We start from the raw sequence: 14,507 nt of genomic DNA on the forward strand, positions 1-14,507 counted from the left end.
ATAGGAGAATAAGAGCTACTCATAGCAATTGTAGCAAGTTAAGATTTATCTCCCCATTCTCCACAAATAACTTAAATAAAAGTTTAAATAAAAATTTAATAATTTGTAACTTTTTAGTTTTTATTTTTAATTTTTTTATCGAATTTTTTTGTTTCTATTTCTATTTCTTCAGAATCATCAGATGAGTCTTTATCTGCATTTTTTTTAAGAAAGCATTTTATTCCGAAAAACAAAAAAAGTATTCCAGAGCAAATTCTAGTAATATATTAAGGAATTAAAAATACAAAAAAACCGCCTAAAAAGCAAGAAATAAAATTCATAATAATCATCGCTGCTAAATTTCCAAGAAAAACGTATTTTTGAGAATTTTTAGTTGCCAAAATAGCAGCTAAAATAAATGTTTTATCACCAATTTCGGAAAATAATATACCAAAAAAAGAACTTAAAAATGCTCCTTAAGTTTATAAAAATTCATTATTATTTTTTGCATAAGAAAGCGAAGGAAAAATTAAAATTATTAAAATTATGAACATATTTATATGTTTTTAAATATATTAAAATTTTTATTTGATTTTCTTATTACTTTTGTTTTATCATATTGTAATATATATATTTTATTTTACTTTTTATTAAAATGAAATATATTTAATGTAAATTTTATTTTTAAAAAATTAATAAATTAAATAATTATTTACCATTTTAAACAATCAAAGAAAGTATTTCTAAAACTAATGATATATGTTACTTTCACATCAACCGAAGTTTATTTTAGGTGAATTTCAATACTTTTATTAAAATTTAATATTATTCCTATAATTTACTGTTTCAAAATTATTATATTTATACATAAAAATCTTATTTTATTTATTTGAACGAAATAAAAAAAAAACATTAATATGTATATTTAATTATGATTCTTTCTGATTAAAATTTAAACTTTTTAGAACTTTATTTTAATTTTGAATATTTATTTAATTAATTATAATTTCCAAACATAAAATTTTAATGTATAAATTTAACATTATTTATTTATATTTTTAAAATTAAATTTAAATATATTTTATTACATCTTCTATATAATAATTTCCTTTTACATCCTGTTGTTATAAAATTATTAATATAATCTAAAGGAATTTTTATTTAAATATATATTTTATTCATGTTTCTTTTTTAAGTTTCGACTTATTTTTTTAATTATTATCTCATTCTTTATCTCGAATAAATTAAGAAAATTATTTTAATTTCTTTTTTTTTTCAATTTTTATTTCTTATTTTTTTTAGATTTTTTTAATTTAAATTCTCCCAGTTTTTATTCTACTTATTCTTTTTATTATATTAATTTTTCTTAAATTTATTATTAAGGTTTATATTTTATTAGTTTTCTTATATGTTTTTTCTACTGTATTATAAACATAAAAAATTTTAGAACTAAAATAAAGCTAAAGTTTACATTTTTGTTTACTAAATATATAAATATTATTTTTGTTTTTATTATAATTATATAATAAAATAATAATTAAATAATTTTATATAAATATTATTTTTTTATTTTAAACTAAAGTATTCTTTAAAAAAAAAGATCTAACTATAATTTATATTTATTATTTTTATTTCTTAACAAAAAAAATAAAAAAAATAAAATGCTTCATTTTTTTTCTCCTTTTTCTTTTAATTTATATTCAAAAAGGATATTTAATCTTTCCTCCTTCTAACCATTCATCAGCTAAAACAGTATTTTCTGTAAACCAATAAGCATAAGCAGTTCCTAAGAAAATCCATAAAGGAACTTAAGTTTTTAATACATGCCAACTTCTGCCTCCATCATAAGCTTATTTAGGAGCAAAAACATATTTAGGTCTATTATATATTTTAAAAATATTAATTAATTATTTTAAAAAATAAAAAATCCTATATATAATTATAATTATATTCAAAATATACACAAAATAAAATGGAACGCCTGTTGACATTCTCTTAAATATCAAACCATAAGGAATAACAAAAATTGGACCTGTAACAAGTAATCCAACGAAGAAATTCCTCCAAAAATGTAATCTGTTTTCGTTGAGTTTTTCTGCAAATTCCATTTTAATTGTTCTATGTGCTTCGTTCATATAATATTTATAAAAAGGTTATTTTAAAAAATTTTCTTCTGTTTTTCTTATTATTTCAAGTTCTTATTCTCTTGTTGGTGGTGGTGGTATTTTTTTTTCGTAACCCATATTTTTATTTTATTTTCTTCGCTAATTAATAATATGTATATATTTTTTTTGTATTATTATTTTATTTCTCTAAATATAATAAATAATATATATAAAATTAATATTTTTTTCTTAATTTAATATAAAGGAAATTAGTTTAATTTAAAAATAAAAAAAGATATAGAAAAAAATAAATACATAAAAATAAATAAAAATCATAAATTTTTTTTTAAATTTTCTAAAACAAAATCAAATTACTCACCAAACCCTTTATGAGAGATTTCTCTAATAGAATAAACATCAAAAGTAATTAATTTATATCCCAAATCTTTTAAAATTTCAGTTTTATTAATATTTTGTTTCCTTCTTCTAAACGCATACACAAAATGTGAATACCCATCAATTTCTAAAATAACATCTTATTTTTTACAAACATAATCTTTCTTAAAATCAAACTGCTAAGCTTCATTTTATATATCTCCTTTTTAAATTTTTTACACAATAAAATCTTTTTAACCTTCTAATTTTTATATTTTCTCCTCGAAATCTTTCACTACAAAATCCACAAGTATAAATCCTTCAAGTAGACATTCAAACTTAACATTAAATCCCATAGCAAGGAACCACTTGACTACATCAAAGTATTTATCAGTCTAAAGATTCCTAAAATTTTAATTATAATTATTAGTTTAAGCATTAATAGTGACTATTTTTTCTAAATTAGCTCTCTAAAATATCCTAAACTACTCTTCGTATAAATCTTAGTATTTTTTCCACAACTCATTTTATTTCACCTTCATAAAAAACATAATATATGTTACTTAATTTAGCATTCTTTCGTTCTAAAAAAAAATTAAATTCCTTCCTTAAAGCATTCCTAAAGCACTTAATGCGTAAAAACTTCTGAAAAAATCCCATATAGACTATAACTCCAAGAAATAAGTAATTTACCCTTTAAATTCAACGCCAAAAATTCTTTCTCATTTAAATTTTAAACTAAAAATTCAAATATATAATCTTTTTAAGAATGCACTGCGAAAGTTACTATTAAAGTCAATTTATTCGATACACTAAATTTGTTTATGTTTTCTTTTATAAAACTCCTTATTTAAGATTTATCATTTATGTAAAATCCACCCCTATTATTATAAAAAGCCTTTATACAGGTACAAAAATAGTCCTAATGAGCCCTTCTTTCACTTACTCGGATTAAAAAATCATCAAAAAGTTTCAAATAAAAATTATAATCACCCATTTAGCAAGATGAAAGGGCTCCAATGAATCCTTTTAGAGTAAAATCGTTCATTTATTGGTAATTTTCTTATATATAAGTAATTATTAAGCCCCATAATTATATTAAAGTTTCAGAGTTTTTCTTTTAAACTTCAGAAGTTTGGTAGTAAGATAAAGATATGGCTACATTTAAATATAATAAATCATTTTTATTCTTAATTAAACTCTTAAATAAGAATTATAAGAAATCTTTTTAATTGAAAATTTCATTAATGCGAGTTAGTATTATTTGACGATTTTCCTCTTTTTTTATTGACTTTTCCCTCCTCATAATTTGGATTAAATTTAACATTATTTTAGATATATTTAAAGGCTTATAAAACAAATAATTATTCTAAAAATTATGCAAAAAACTCATATAAAAATCAACATCTTATTAAGGATAATGATGTAAAATATAAGAAATAAATAAAATTTCATTTTAGTTTAAAATTTTATTCATTTTTAATTCCTATATACAATTTTAGACTATTTTTTTTACTAATTTTTTTATTCAAAGTTAAGAATATTTTCATTTTCTAAAAATTAATATACATTAAAGTATTTGATATTTTTATCACTTGCTTAATTAAATTTTTCGTAGTTTTATTCTATCCAAGTTAACAATTTTCCTAATTTTTATTGCTTTTAAATTTAAAGTTAGCTTACAAATGTTTTTTTTGGAATGCTTTCGATAAATTTTGTATATAGTTTTTTCATTTTTTATATTTTTAATTTTGTTCTCTTATTTTTTTATGTTTTTATTTAAATTTATAAAAATTTTTTTACATAAAAAAACTATTTTATTAATTATAAATTTTTTTTCAATTTTTTATTGTTATATTAATATATATATAAATATATAAATGTATATATATATATATATATCTTCTTTTCTATTTATTTTAAATATTCATCATTATCCATATTGCATATTCTAAGGCATATAATATTACATAAGCATTGCCATTTACTTGAATATTTTTTTAAAAAAATATTAATTAAAAATATCAATTTATATTTACCTATTAAGAAATATTCTATACAGGCATAGCCATCATAAGATCATTATATTTGTTATTTCTGCTAATGAATAAAAATAAAAAAATTATTTAATTAAAAAATAAAAATTTACTTATTATTATTGTTGTTATTCTAAACATTGTTATTGTGATTGTTATATCTTTTTTTGTTATTGTTATTATTATTATTAAATCTAAAAAAAAGAGAGTTAAATATATTAATAAATAAAGTTTTTGAAAAAAAAAAGAAAAAAAAATATAATTAAAAATACCTAGATTTTAATTCTTCTTCATTATGTGCATATCTGCATTTGTCGCCATTTAAACATTTGCCTAAATTTATATAAATAATATAACTTTGTATATATATATATAAAAAAAAGATAACCTTTACTGAAATTAAAGCATAAAGATGTTTTATAAAAATCATCAGTATGTCTTAATTCCCCAACTCCATGAGCATATTAGCAGGAATCTTAATTTGGGCAAAAGCCGTTTGTTTAATATGGTTAACATAATTTTGTTTTATTCAAATCAGGTTTTTACTTTAATTCACTTTCGCTATGTGCAAAATGGCATTTATCACCTTTAGTACATGTTCCATTCTTTTTTTTTTATAAAAAAATATTGATAGTTTTATTTTTGTTTATAACTTTCTTACCAAAAAATTTTGACAAAGTCTTGTTTTTTTCAAATTTACATAAGGTTTCATATTTTTATTATTGAATTTGTTTTAATTTTAGTTGTTTTTTTGGTTGAAATTATTGTAATTTTCTACGTAACCTGAGGAAGACATTTATTAATTTTTTTTTTTTTTTTTTTTTTTTTTTTTTCTAAAAAAATATTATTTTTTTTTTTTTTTTTTTTAATTTAATTAATAATATATTAAAAATATTATAATTATTTTATTATATATTTAGAGAGATATTTTTTCCGCTTTTTTTGTACGATAAAAAGTTATGGGCCGAAATTAAATTTCTTTGTTATTTTTATTATATATATTTCTTATATAAAAAATTATTCAATAATTTTTTATTAACACAATATTAATATTATATCAAACCACAATTTTATTTACAAATAAAAAATATTAAAAAAAATATTATTAATTATTGATATTACCTATTAAATTATTTATATGAATTAAAGCACAAATTTTTATTTTTTATAAAAATTAATAAACTTATAATAAATTTATGATTATTAAAAAATAAAACAAATATATTCTTCCTTAAATATTTTAAAATTTATTGACAAAAATTAAATATAAATATATGTTACGATTTAAAAATTATTATAAATATGAAAAATACTTCTTATTTTTTATTATTAATATTATTTATTAATTTTTTAAAAAATTATTATAGAATATTTATAAAATAAATCTTTATTTAAAATTAAATTATTTATTTTTAAAATTATAAAAATATTTTATAATTTTGTATATAAATACATTTTTTAAAAAAAATTAAATAAATAAAAAATAATAAAAAAAAACAAAAAAATATACCTTTTTAAAATTTTTAAAAAAATTCTGATAAATAATATATAATTTTCTTTTTTTTTCTAAAATTCAGTTTTTTTTCTTTCATTTTTTTTATAATCTCTTTTTTATTTTAATTCAATAAAATTTGTTTACATTTCATATTTAAATAATTCGTAAAAAAATTAAAAAAAGACGATTTAAACGCATGTAAAATTTTATTTTTTATAAAATTATTTGATATTAAAAATAAATAAATTATAAAATGTCTTTTTTTTGATATTCTTAATAATTAATATAATATATACCTAAAGCGAAACTCATTAAGAAGAAACTCTTTAAGAAGAACTATCTTTATTAATAACATATGGCCCATTTTTAGGTTCATTTTTAGCCACAATATTTTCTGAATTTGGAGACAAAACATTTATAATTGCGGCAATTTTAGCAATGAAATATAGCCGATATTGGGTATTTTTAGGAAGTTATGGTGCTATGTTTTTCATGACTTTTGTTTCTTGTTTTTTGGGTTAATTTATATTATATATATTGCCTGAATAATATATGAAATTCGGGGCTGCAATACTTTTTTTCATTTTCGGAGGAAAATCATTATATGATGTTTTAATTAAAAAACAAGAAGAAGATGATAATGAAGAAATAGAGAAAGAAATGGAAGAACTAAACTAAAAATTGACGTAAAAAACAAAAGATATAGAAGAAATTTAAACTTCTAACTAAAAAGTAAAAAATTAAGTTTTCGTAGTTGAAGGATATATAGTCGCTTCTTAAACTTTTCTTTAAATTTTTTTAGGGGAATGGGGAGATAAATCCTAAATTACTACAATTGCTATGAGTGCTTCTTATGATCCTATTAGAGTCTTCGTAGGTTCAGTAATTGCACATGCTTTATGTTCAGCAACAGCAGTAACTGGAGGTAGGTATATTTCTTCTTTTGTATCAGAAAAATTACTTACTATTTTTGGAGGAATTGTATTTATATTTTTTGGAATATTCACCTTATATAATTTATGATATTTTTCCTCTTTTTTAGAATATTTCTATTTTTAAAAAAAATATGTTTTTATTTTTATCTGAATAAAAAAACAACAAAATAATAAATTTAATTTTTTCCTTTTTTTTAATTGTTTGTTATTAAAAGAACTTAATGTATTATTTTATTGAATAAATAAAATATGTATGATATGTTTATTTATTAAATTAATATCTTTATATATATCAAATAAAAATATATAGTTTTAAATTTTAATTTTTTTATATATAATATATACTAAATTTAAAGTTTAATTATATTTTTTTATTACTTAATATAATTTTTTATTTTATATATATATAAAAAAACTACATAAAATATTTATTATGAAAAAAAAATTAATATGTATTTAAAATTATAGCAATAATAAACTCATTTCTTAGTTATATTTTTTTATAAAGCTACTTATTTTTAATTAATGTTTTTATAACCTGTTCCTATTTTCTAAACTTATCCTTTTTATAGGTTACTTTAAACATTAGAGTCCATATAATCTAACTTATCATGACTTTTAATAACATTTTATTTATAATTATTCATATTGTCTTCCTAAGGTTTAAAACTAATAACAGATTAAGGAGCAGTAAACTTAACAGTTCCATCTTATTAAACTTCTCTTTGAGCAGGTTTAATTCTAATATAAGGTAAGAAAGGTACTCTGTCAACTTATCCGGGTTTCGGCCTCGGTCTAACAAGAGCAGGATCAACAGATTTATTTTTATTAATAAATACTTCATGTTATATTTCTTAATGAGTAGATAATGGTTTATATTACTCTCTAATCTTTTTACCTGCCTTCTATCTTTCCATTTCAGTTTCATACAAAACTTCATGATCTTCCCATGCTCCATCACATGAAATACATCTAATTTTAAAAAAATATATATATATATATTAAAAAAAAAAACGCAAAATAGGCTCTAAAGCTTTAGCAATTAGTACATTTTGTACATCTCAAAGGATAATTAGGCATATGCTCTTCGTGGTTATGATTACATCTTTTAAAGATTAAAATATGTATATTTAAATATATAAATAATTAGTATTTTTTATTTTTTTAGATATAAAAAAACACTTGCAAGGAGCTCTCCATTTATGTACATTAAAATCTTTTCTACGAGGTAGCCAATACATCCCACATTCTTCTGGTCTTGTGGGTATAAATTTATATTATTTACAAGGGCAATCTTTACAGGAACTGTTAAATTTTTTACCAAAATATTAATTATTGTGTTAATTTAAAAAATGGCCACAAAAACATTTTGAAGTTGAGCCTATTCGACCACATTCACTTTTTTTTTATTCATTCCAATATGTTATCTATTTTTTATTTATTTTAGTTTTTTTTTTTTTTTACGTATTATAATGATTCTATTGCTTCCATTGCATGCATCATTTCTTAATCTATCATTTTTCGGGCACCTGGAGCGACGCCGAAACTTTATTTTTTATTTTTTATTTTTTATTTTATTTTTGTTTTATTTTATTTTTTAACTTTTTCACTCCTTCTAATACAGCGTTCTCGTCTAAAGCCATGTAATTCATTTATTTATTTTTTATTTATTAAATATAAAATTATATTATATTTTCTTTTAAATATAATTTTATTCACATATTTATTTTATGTATAATAATAAAATTAATAATATATATATTTTTTTTTAATCATTACTTTATTAATTAAGAATGAATATTAAGTCAATTTATTATATTACATAAAGTTTATAATAAATCTATTTATTTACAGTAAAATGATCACTTTCAATGCTTTAATAATAATAATTATGTATCAATTAATTATAATTTATATATTTAATTTAAAATTAAAATAAATATAATTAAATTTATTATATTTATTTTTAAAAATTTAAATAAGCAGTCTATTATTAAAATTTATTTGATAAATATTTTAATTTAAGAAACACTAATAAAAAAAAATGTTTATATTATAATTATTTTTAGGATTATAGTGATAATTCAGAATGAAAACTTTTGAAATAAAAAAAAAAAACATTAAAAAAATATATAGGAAAATTTATTAAAGGTAATATATATATTAATAAAACTAAATAATTTTATAAGAATAATATAAAGAATTTCAAATATATAAAAATAAAACTAAAATTAAACAATTTAATATATAATAATTATAATAAATAGATTATAATAATATAAATTTATTATAAAAATATTTATTATAGTAATTAAAATTTATTAATATAAATATTTAATAATATAATTATAAACTAATTATATATATATATATTTTTATATAAAAAAAAAAAAAATATTAAATAAAAATAAATTAATATAATTAAAAAATTAATATTTTTATATAAATATATTAAATATTATATAAAATTATATAATATAATTTTTTTTAAAAATTTTTAAATAATAATTATAATTGAAAATAAAAAAAATTATATAAAAATAAATATAAAATAATTATTATAGTTTTTATGAGTTAATAAAATATTTTATTAAATACAATTCTAAATACATTATTGTTTTATTAATATAATATAAAATTTAATTATAAAAATAAATAATTAAATATATATAATTAAAAAAAAGTAAAATATATTTTATATTATATTATATTATATTTATATTTATATTTATATTTATATTTATATTTATTTGAAATAATTATATTAATAAACTCACTTTTAAAAATTTATTGATAGAAAAAGATTATTTCCTTTTATCTCTTTTTAGGTAATTTTATTAAAATTTTTTTTTTTTAATACTAAAAAAATTTATTTTGAATTTTTTTTTTATTTTAAAAAAAATATTAATTTATCATTCATTTTAAATATTTTTTTTAGTTTAAAACTTTTATAATAAAATACTATAATATTTTGCAATAAATTTCCTTTTTTTATAATAATTAATTTTTTTTTTTTTTTTAAATTTTTACTACAAAATATGTTTTTTTAAATTTTATTATTTTCATTAATAGATTTTATGTATTTATTTATAAATAATTATAATCAATTTTTTTAAAAAATACAATATTATATTTAATTTAATAATTATTATATGATATGATTTTTTAGACTATCAGTAGAAAAAATTATATATATTATATGAAACTATAGTAAAAAGGATTTAATTTTATATATATTTTTAAAAAGTTATTCTAATATATTGATTTAAATAAAAATAATTTAAATATTTATTTATAAAAGTTATTTTTTAAAAAAATTAATATTTTTTTTTTTTTATTTATTAAAAAAATTAAGTATTTTATAATAAATATAAATATATTTTTAAATTAAGATATTATATTAAGCAATAATTAAATAAATTAATAAATTTTTAAAATCAATAATACAAATTGACATAAATTTAAATTAAAATAAAAGTAAATAAATAATTTATATATAAATTAATTATCTTAAAATTTAAAACTTATATTGATTATTATTTTTTATTAATAATTATGATATTATTATAAATAAATCTATCTTGAAAATCTTAAATAATAAACATTATTATTATTATATTTTTTATTTTTTTTATTTTTTTCATTATTAAAATTGTATTTTAAATTTTAAACTTTTAATATTAATTTTAAAAAATAAATTAATTAAATATATATTATTTTAAATTTAATTATTATTAAATTTAAATATAATTATGTTTTCAAATTATTACTTGAACTATATTTATTTTATAATTAATTTTATTTTTTTTAATGAAATATATTTAATAAAAATTACATATATAAATAATATATATTAAATTTTTATTAAAAAAAAAATATTATTTTTAATTATATTTAAATTAAGTGTATATATATTAATATAATATTTTTTTTATAAAATTCATGTATTTATATTATAATTTTAAATATTAAATAATTAGAAACTTATTAAAATTAATTTTTAAATATTTGCTAAATTAATTTAAGAATTTTTATTTTTAATATATTTTTTTTATGTATTTTAACTTTAACTACTATTTAAATAAATTAATTTTCTTTCATTTATAAATATTATTAAGAAATAAAATATATAAATTTATTTTAAAATTAACAATTTAATAATGTTTATTGATATAAATTATTTAATTAAAAGTTATTAATTTTAAAAATAATTATATATAACTTTAACTTTTATTTATACTATTTTATTGTTTCATTTTTTTAGATTAAATTTCTTGATTTCTTTTTAAATAATAAAATAAACTAAGCATAAATTTACATATTCATATTCATGAAATTATTGAAATTATTAATACAAAAATACATTAATTTTATTTATCAAAAACTTTTAAGATTTTTATTTATTTATTGTTATTAATATAAATCTTTTTTCATTTATTTTTTTATAATTATAAATATATTTTGATATAAATAGATATTAATTATATTATTTTAATTTTAACTACAATAAAATATTCATAGATTCTATTAATATAAAATTATTTTAACTTAACCAATATTAATAAATAAGTTATCTTTTATAAATATTTTTTTTTATAGTATATTTTACAAATGAAAATTAAGAATATTTAAATGTTTTATTAATTAAAATTTTATTTATAATGTATTTAAATATATAATTTATTATATTTATTTTAATATATCTTGAAATATTTATACTTCATACTTTTTATGATTGTATTTATGTTTCTCTTAAATTATGCAATTTTTCATATAACCAATTATACCACTATTTTATTTTAATAAAAATAATTTATTATTTTAATTATAAATTACTTGGTTAAATGGTATATGCTCTTATAAAACTTATTTAAAATAACAATTAGTTTCGTATGTTATGATATCATCAATATATGGTGAGTTAAGCTTTACAGATTAAGAGGTTAAATTAAAAAAATCCTTTAAAATATAAAAAAAAAATTATTAAAAAACAAATATATGAATCTCTACTTAATAAGGATCTCTTTAAATATTAGCTTTTAATGTTTTTTTATTCGAATTAGTTTTCTTTGTATTTATTGTAATAGATTATTGTTTTTATTCAGAAGAAAAAGTAAGAAAATTAGACACATTTTCATGCATATCTTCTTTTTTAACATGATCTTTTAATTCCGTATACAAATTATTTATACGAGAATCTAAATATATTTCCATAACTTCATTTTATATTTAATTCTTTAAATTATCTAAAATAAAATAAAATAAAATAAAATAAAATAAAGATTAACTTAATAATATATTATAAATTTAAATTTTTTACTTGATTTATATTATTATTCATATTCTTCTTACTGTTATTATTCTTATTCTTTAAAAAGAATCTCTTTTGATTTAGGAGTTAAATTTTCTGGAGTGTTAGCTATTTCAATAATATTTTTTTAAGAAGAATTTTTAATAAAATTATATGACTTTTTATTTTAATTTTAGTTCAAATAAGTTTTTAATTCATCGTTTTCATACTAAAGAGTTTAAATATGATCTTAAAGTTAACAAATTTATAAATTTAAGTTTTTAATTTTATTTTAGCTATTATTGTACAAATTAACTTAATCTTTTTTTAACAAAAAATAAATAAAATAAAATACATATATTAAAATTTTACTTTAATTTTCATATTATAATTTTTTTATAGTTTATTCGTTATTTTAAATTATCTATTAATGATTTATTAATTCGTTTTTAATCTAAAGTAACTCTTATTTATATATATTTTACTTATTTGTTATTTCTTCAATTTATGTTTAATAATTTTCTTTTATTTAAGATATTTTATCTATATCTGTTTATTACTTATTTTTTTCAAAATTAAAAAAAATGAATAAAAAATAAAATAAAATTTAAAATAAAATATATATAAAATACATTATTTTAATATTATTCTAATTCAAATATTTTTTTATCATTTTATTCCTAAAGTAATTAATAATCGTTTTCAAGATTTACAATAATTTATTGCATATTAATTAATTTTTGATTATTATCTTAGTTTTATTTCTATTAATATTAATATTTTTTTAATAGTTAAAATGCTTTATATATATTGTAAACCTGCATATCTTAAATTACTTATTTCTAATATTATATTTCTTATTCTAAATTTAAAATAATTTAATTCAAATTATTTATATCAATTTCATGTTTTTAATATATTTCTTCGATTTTCTGAATTTAAAAATCTATTTTTATTTTTATTTTTTTATTTTATTTATGTATATAGATTACAGGTTAATCTAACTAAAATTTTCATTTATTCTTCGTTTTCATTTATAAAATGTATTAATTATAATATTTCTTCATGCATATTTTCACATGTTTCACCTTAATTCACTCTTCTTTCTATAAAAGGAAGAACTAATTAGTCTTATATTCTTTCTAAATATTCAATAATAAAAGAATCATCATAAATATTTTGATTCATTTTTTTTTTAAATAATAATTTCTATTTATTTTATAAAAACTATTTAACATCTAAATTTTAAATATTTTTTTTTACAAAACAAATCAAATATTTTATTTAAATATTTTTAATTTTACAATAATAATTAATTTAAAGAAAAAAATTAAAATAAATAAATGTATTAAGAATTGAATAAGGAAACAAAAAAATACAAATATATTATTTATTATTTAAAATAATTAATTTTTATAATAATAATGAACTTTAAAAGAATATGCTATTTAAATTTTTAATTTAATTATTTTATTTGATTCTTATTATAATTAACGTTTTTTTATTTTCATTTTTATATATATAAAAACAGTTAAAATTTAATTAGAAAATTATATATTTTATTTATAAAAAAAAAATTCTTTTAACATTCACATAAAAAATATTATATTTATAAATTTTTAAAATGCTTAATCTCATATTTCATCCAAACATTTTTTCAAAAAATCCTTTTTTAACTTTTTTCCCATTTTTTATATCTTTAATTGCACTTACATTTCTAATTCCTTTAAAGTTATTATAATTATTCAATTAAGCACCTCTATAAGTTATAGGGACTGTTCTTTAAAAAGAATTACTAACAACTCTTTATTGTACACCTTTAACTTAATATTAATTAATAACTTAAGAACGTTTTTAAACAACCTACTAAGCAGGTTATACATAATATTAAACAGCTTTTATTACATCTTAGACTGGCTTTTATATAATTTAGGCTTATTATTATGCTAATTAAACTGGTTATTATATTACTTAGGCTGGTTATTAACCTATTTGTATTTTTTATTCTTATTAGACAGGTTGGTGCATAATTTTTTTTTCAACAGCTTAATATTGTACTCTTTCTTAAAATCTTTCTTAAGGAATATATTCAATAAACTTATCTTAATAAACATTCGGAATATAATCAGTCTAATACTCGATTGCATAATAATCAGTTACCCTTTTTTATTTTGGAACAAGTTTAGTTCTTTAAATAGCTTAATATTCTAAAACAGATTTTTCATAAGGAACATACTCTACCCTTGATTCGCCTTTAATTGTTTATCTCTTCAAATTTTTTTAAACAGGCAT

The 14,507-nt window shown here is 15.6% G+C and overlaps 5 protein-coding genes across 5 annotated transcripts, besides 26 other annotated features; 1 reads left to right on the forward strand and 4 right to left on the reverse strand. All coding sequences in view use genetic code 6, as the record gives it.

Moving 5' to 3' along the window:
• The first annotated feature begins 1,230 nt into the window (after nucleotides 1–1,230).
• Nucleotides 1,231–1,294: a microsatellite.
• Nucleotides 1,235–1,287: a microsatellite.
• Nucleotides 1,295–1,552: 258 nt separating the features above from the next.
• Nucleotides 1,553–2,222, reverse strand: IMG5_202120 (hypothetical protein; the record flags this gene model as incomplete). Its single annotated transcript, XM_004023930.1, has 2 exons — nucleotides 1,553–1,857; nucleotides 1,942–2,222. 2 exons carry the CDS (start codon nucleotides 2,220–2,222, stop codon nucleotides 1,680–1,682), a joined length of 459 nt encoding a protein of 152 aa, XP_004023979.1. The 3' UTR covers nucleotides 1,553–1,679.
• A 142-nt stretch (nucleotides 2,223–2,364) lies between these two features.
• Nucleotides 2,365–2,414: a microsatellite.
• Nucleotides 2,415–2,562: 148 nt separating this feature from the next.
• Nucleotides 2,563–5,291, reverse strand: IMG5_202130 (zinc finger ccch type domain protein; the record flags this gene model as incomplete). Its single annotated transcript, XM_004023931.1, has 6 exons — nucleotides 2,563–3,021; nucleotides 4,499–4,559; nucleotides 4,609–4,656; nucleotides 4,768–4,828; nucleotides 4,884–5,100; nucleotides 5,157–5,291. The coding sequence occupies 6 exons, from the start codon at nucleotides 5,289–5,291 to the stop codon at nucleotides 2,998–3,000; spliced, it is 546 nt and encodes a 181-aa protein (XP_004023980.1). The 3' UTR covers nucleotides 2,563–2,997.
• Nucleotides 4,313–4,361: a microsatellite.
• Nucleotides 4,320–4,361: a microsatellite.
• A 7-nt stretch (nucleotides 5,292–5,298) lies between the features above and the next one.
• Nucleotides 5,299–5,328: a microsatellite.
• Nucleotides 5,329–5,864: 536 nt separating this feature from the next.
• Nucleotides 5,865–5,914: a microsatellite.
• Nucleotides 5,915–6,293: 379 nt separating this feature from the next.
• Nucleotides 6,294–6,326: a microsatellite.
• Nucleotides 6,327–6,361: 35 nt separating this feature from the next.
• Nucleotides 6,362–7,024, forward strand: IMG5_202140 (protein family UPF0016, putative). Its single transcript, XM_004023932.1, has one exon. The coding sequence runs from the start codon at nucleotides 6,429–6,431 to the stop codon at nucleotides 7,011–7,013; it is 585 nt and encodes a 194-aa protein (XP_004023981.1). The 5' UTR covers nucleotides 6,362–6,428; the 3' UTR covers nucleotides 7,014–7,024.
• Nucleotides 7,025–7,282: 258 nt separating this feature from the next.
• Nucleotides 7,283–7,321: a microsatellite.
• A 25-nt stretch (nucleotides 7,322–7,346) lies between these two features.
• Nucleotides 7,347–8,346, reverse strand: IMG5_202150 (hypothetical protein). Its single transcript, XM_004023933.1, has 3 exons — nucleotides 8,106–8,346; nucleotides 7,984–8,030; nucleotides 7,347–7,897 (listed from the first exon to the last, which is right to left on the reverse strand). Exons 1-3 carry the CDS (start codon nucleotides 8,337–8,339, stop codon nucleotides 7,405–7,407), a joined length of 774 nt encoding a protein of 257 aa, XP_004023982.1. The 5' UTR covers nucleotides 8,340–8,346; the 3' UTR covers nucleotides 7,347–7,404.
• Nucleotides 8,347–8,472: 126 nt separating this feature from the next.
• Nucleotides 8,473–8,522: a microsatellite.
• Nucleotides 8,473–8,525: a microsatellite.
• Nucleotides 8,477–8,524: a microsatellite.
• A 301-nt stretch (nucleotides 8,526–8,826) lies between the features above and the next one.
• Nucleotides 8,827–8,907: a microsatellite.
• A 277-nt stretch (nucleotides 8,908–9,184) lies between these two features.
• Nucleotides 9,185–9,224: a microsatellite.
• Nucleotides 9,193–9,262: a microsatellite.
• Nucleotides 9,199–9,294: a microsatellite.
• A 24-nt stretch (nucleotides 9,295–9,318) lies between these two features.
• Nucleotides 9,319–9,404: a microsatellite.
• Nucleotides 9,405–9,546: 142 nt separating this feature from the next.
• Nucleotides 9,547–9,605: a microsatellite.
• Nucleotides 9,572–9,605: a microsatellite.
• Nucleotides 9,606–9,614: 9 nt separating this feature from the next.
• Nucleotides 9,615–9,675: a microsatellite.
• Nucleotides 9,676–10,151: 476 nt separating this feature from the next.
• Nucleotides 10,152–10,232: a microsatellite.
• A 394-nt stretch (nucleotides 10,233–10,626) lies between these two features.
• Nucleotides 10,627–10,669: a microsatellite.
• Nucleotides 10,644–10,678: a microsatellite.
• A 640-nt stretch (nucleotides 10,679–11,318) lies between these two features.
• Nucleotides 11,319–11,381: a microsatellite.
• Nucleotides 11,382–11,576: 195 nt separating this feature from the next.
• Nucleotides 11,577–11,628: a microsatellite.
• Nucleotides 11,629–12,172: 544 nt separating this feature from the next.
• Nucleotides 12,173–12,206: a microsatellite.
• A 1,650-nt stretch (nucleotides 12,207–13,856) lies between these two features.
• On the reverse strand, nucleotides 13,857–14,507 carry IMG5_202160 (hypothetical protein; the record flags this gene model as incomplete). The annotated part of the gene is made up of 1 exon (XM_004023934.1): nucleotides 13,857–14,507. The coding sequence occupies one exon, from the start codon at nucleotides 14,505–14,507 to the stop codon at nucleotides 13,857–13,859; it is 651 nt and encodes a 216-aa protein (XP_004023983.1).

Source organism: Ichthyophthirius multifiliis (genome assembly GCF_000220395.1).
Source record: "Ichthyophthirius multifiliis unplaced genomic scaffold scaff_1120509251427, whole genome shotgun sequence".
Taxonomy (NCBI): domain Eukaryota; phylum Ciliophora; class Oligohymenophorea; order Hymenostomatida; genus Ichthyophthirius; species Ichthyophthirius multifiliis.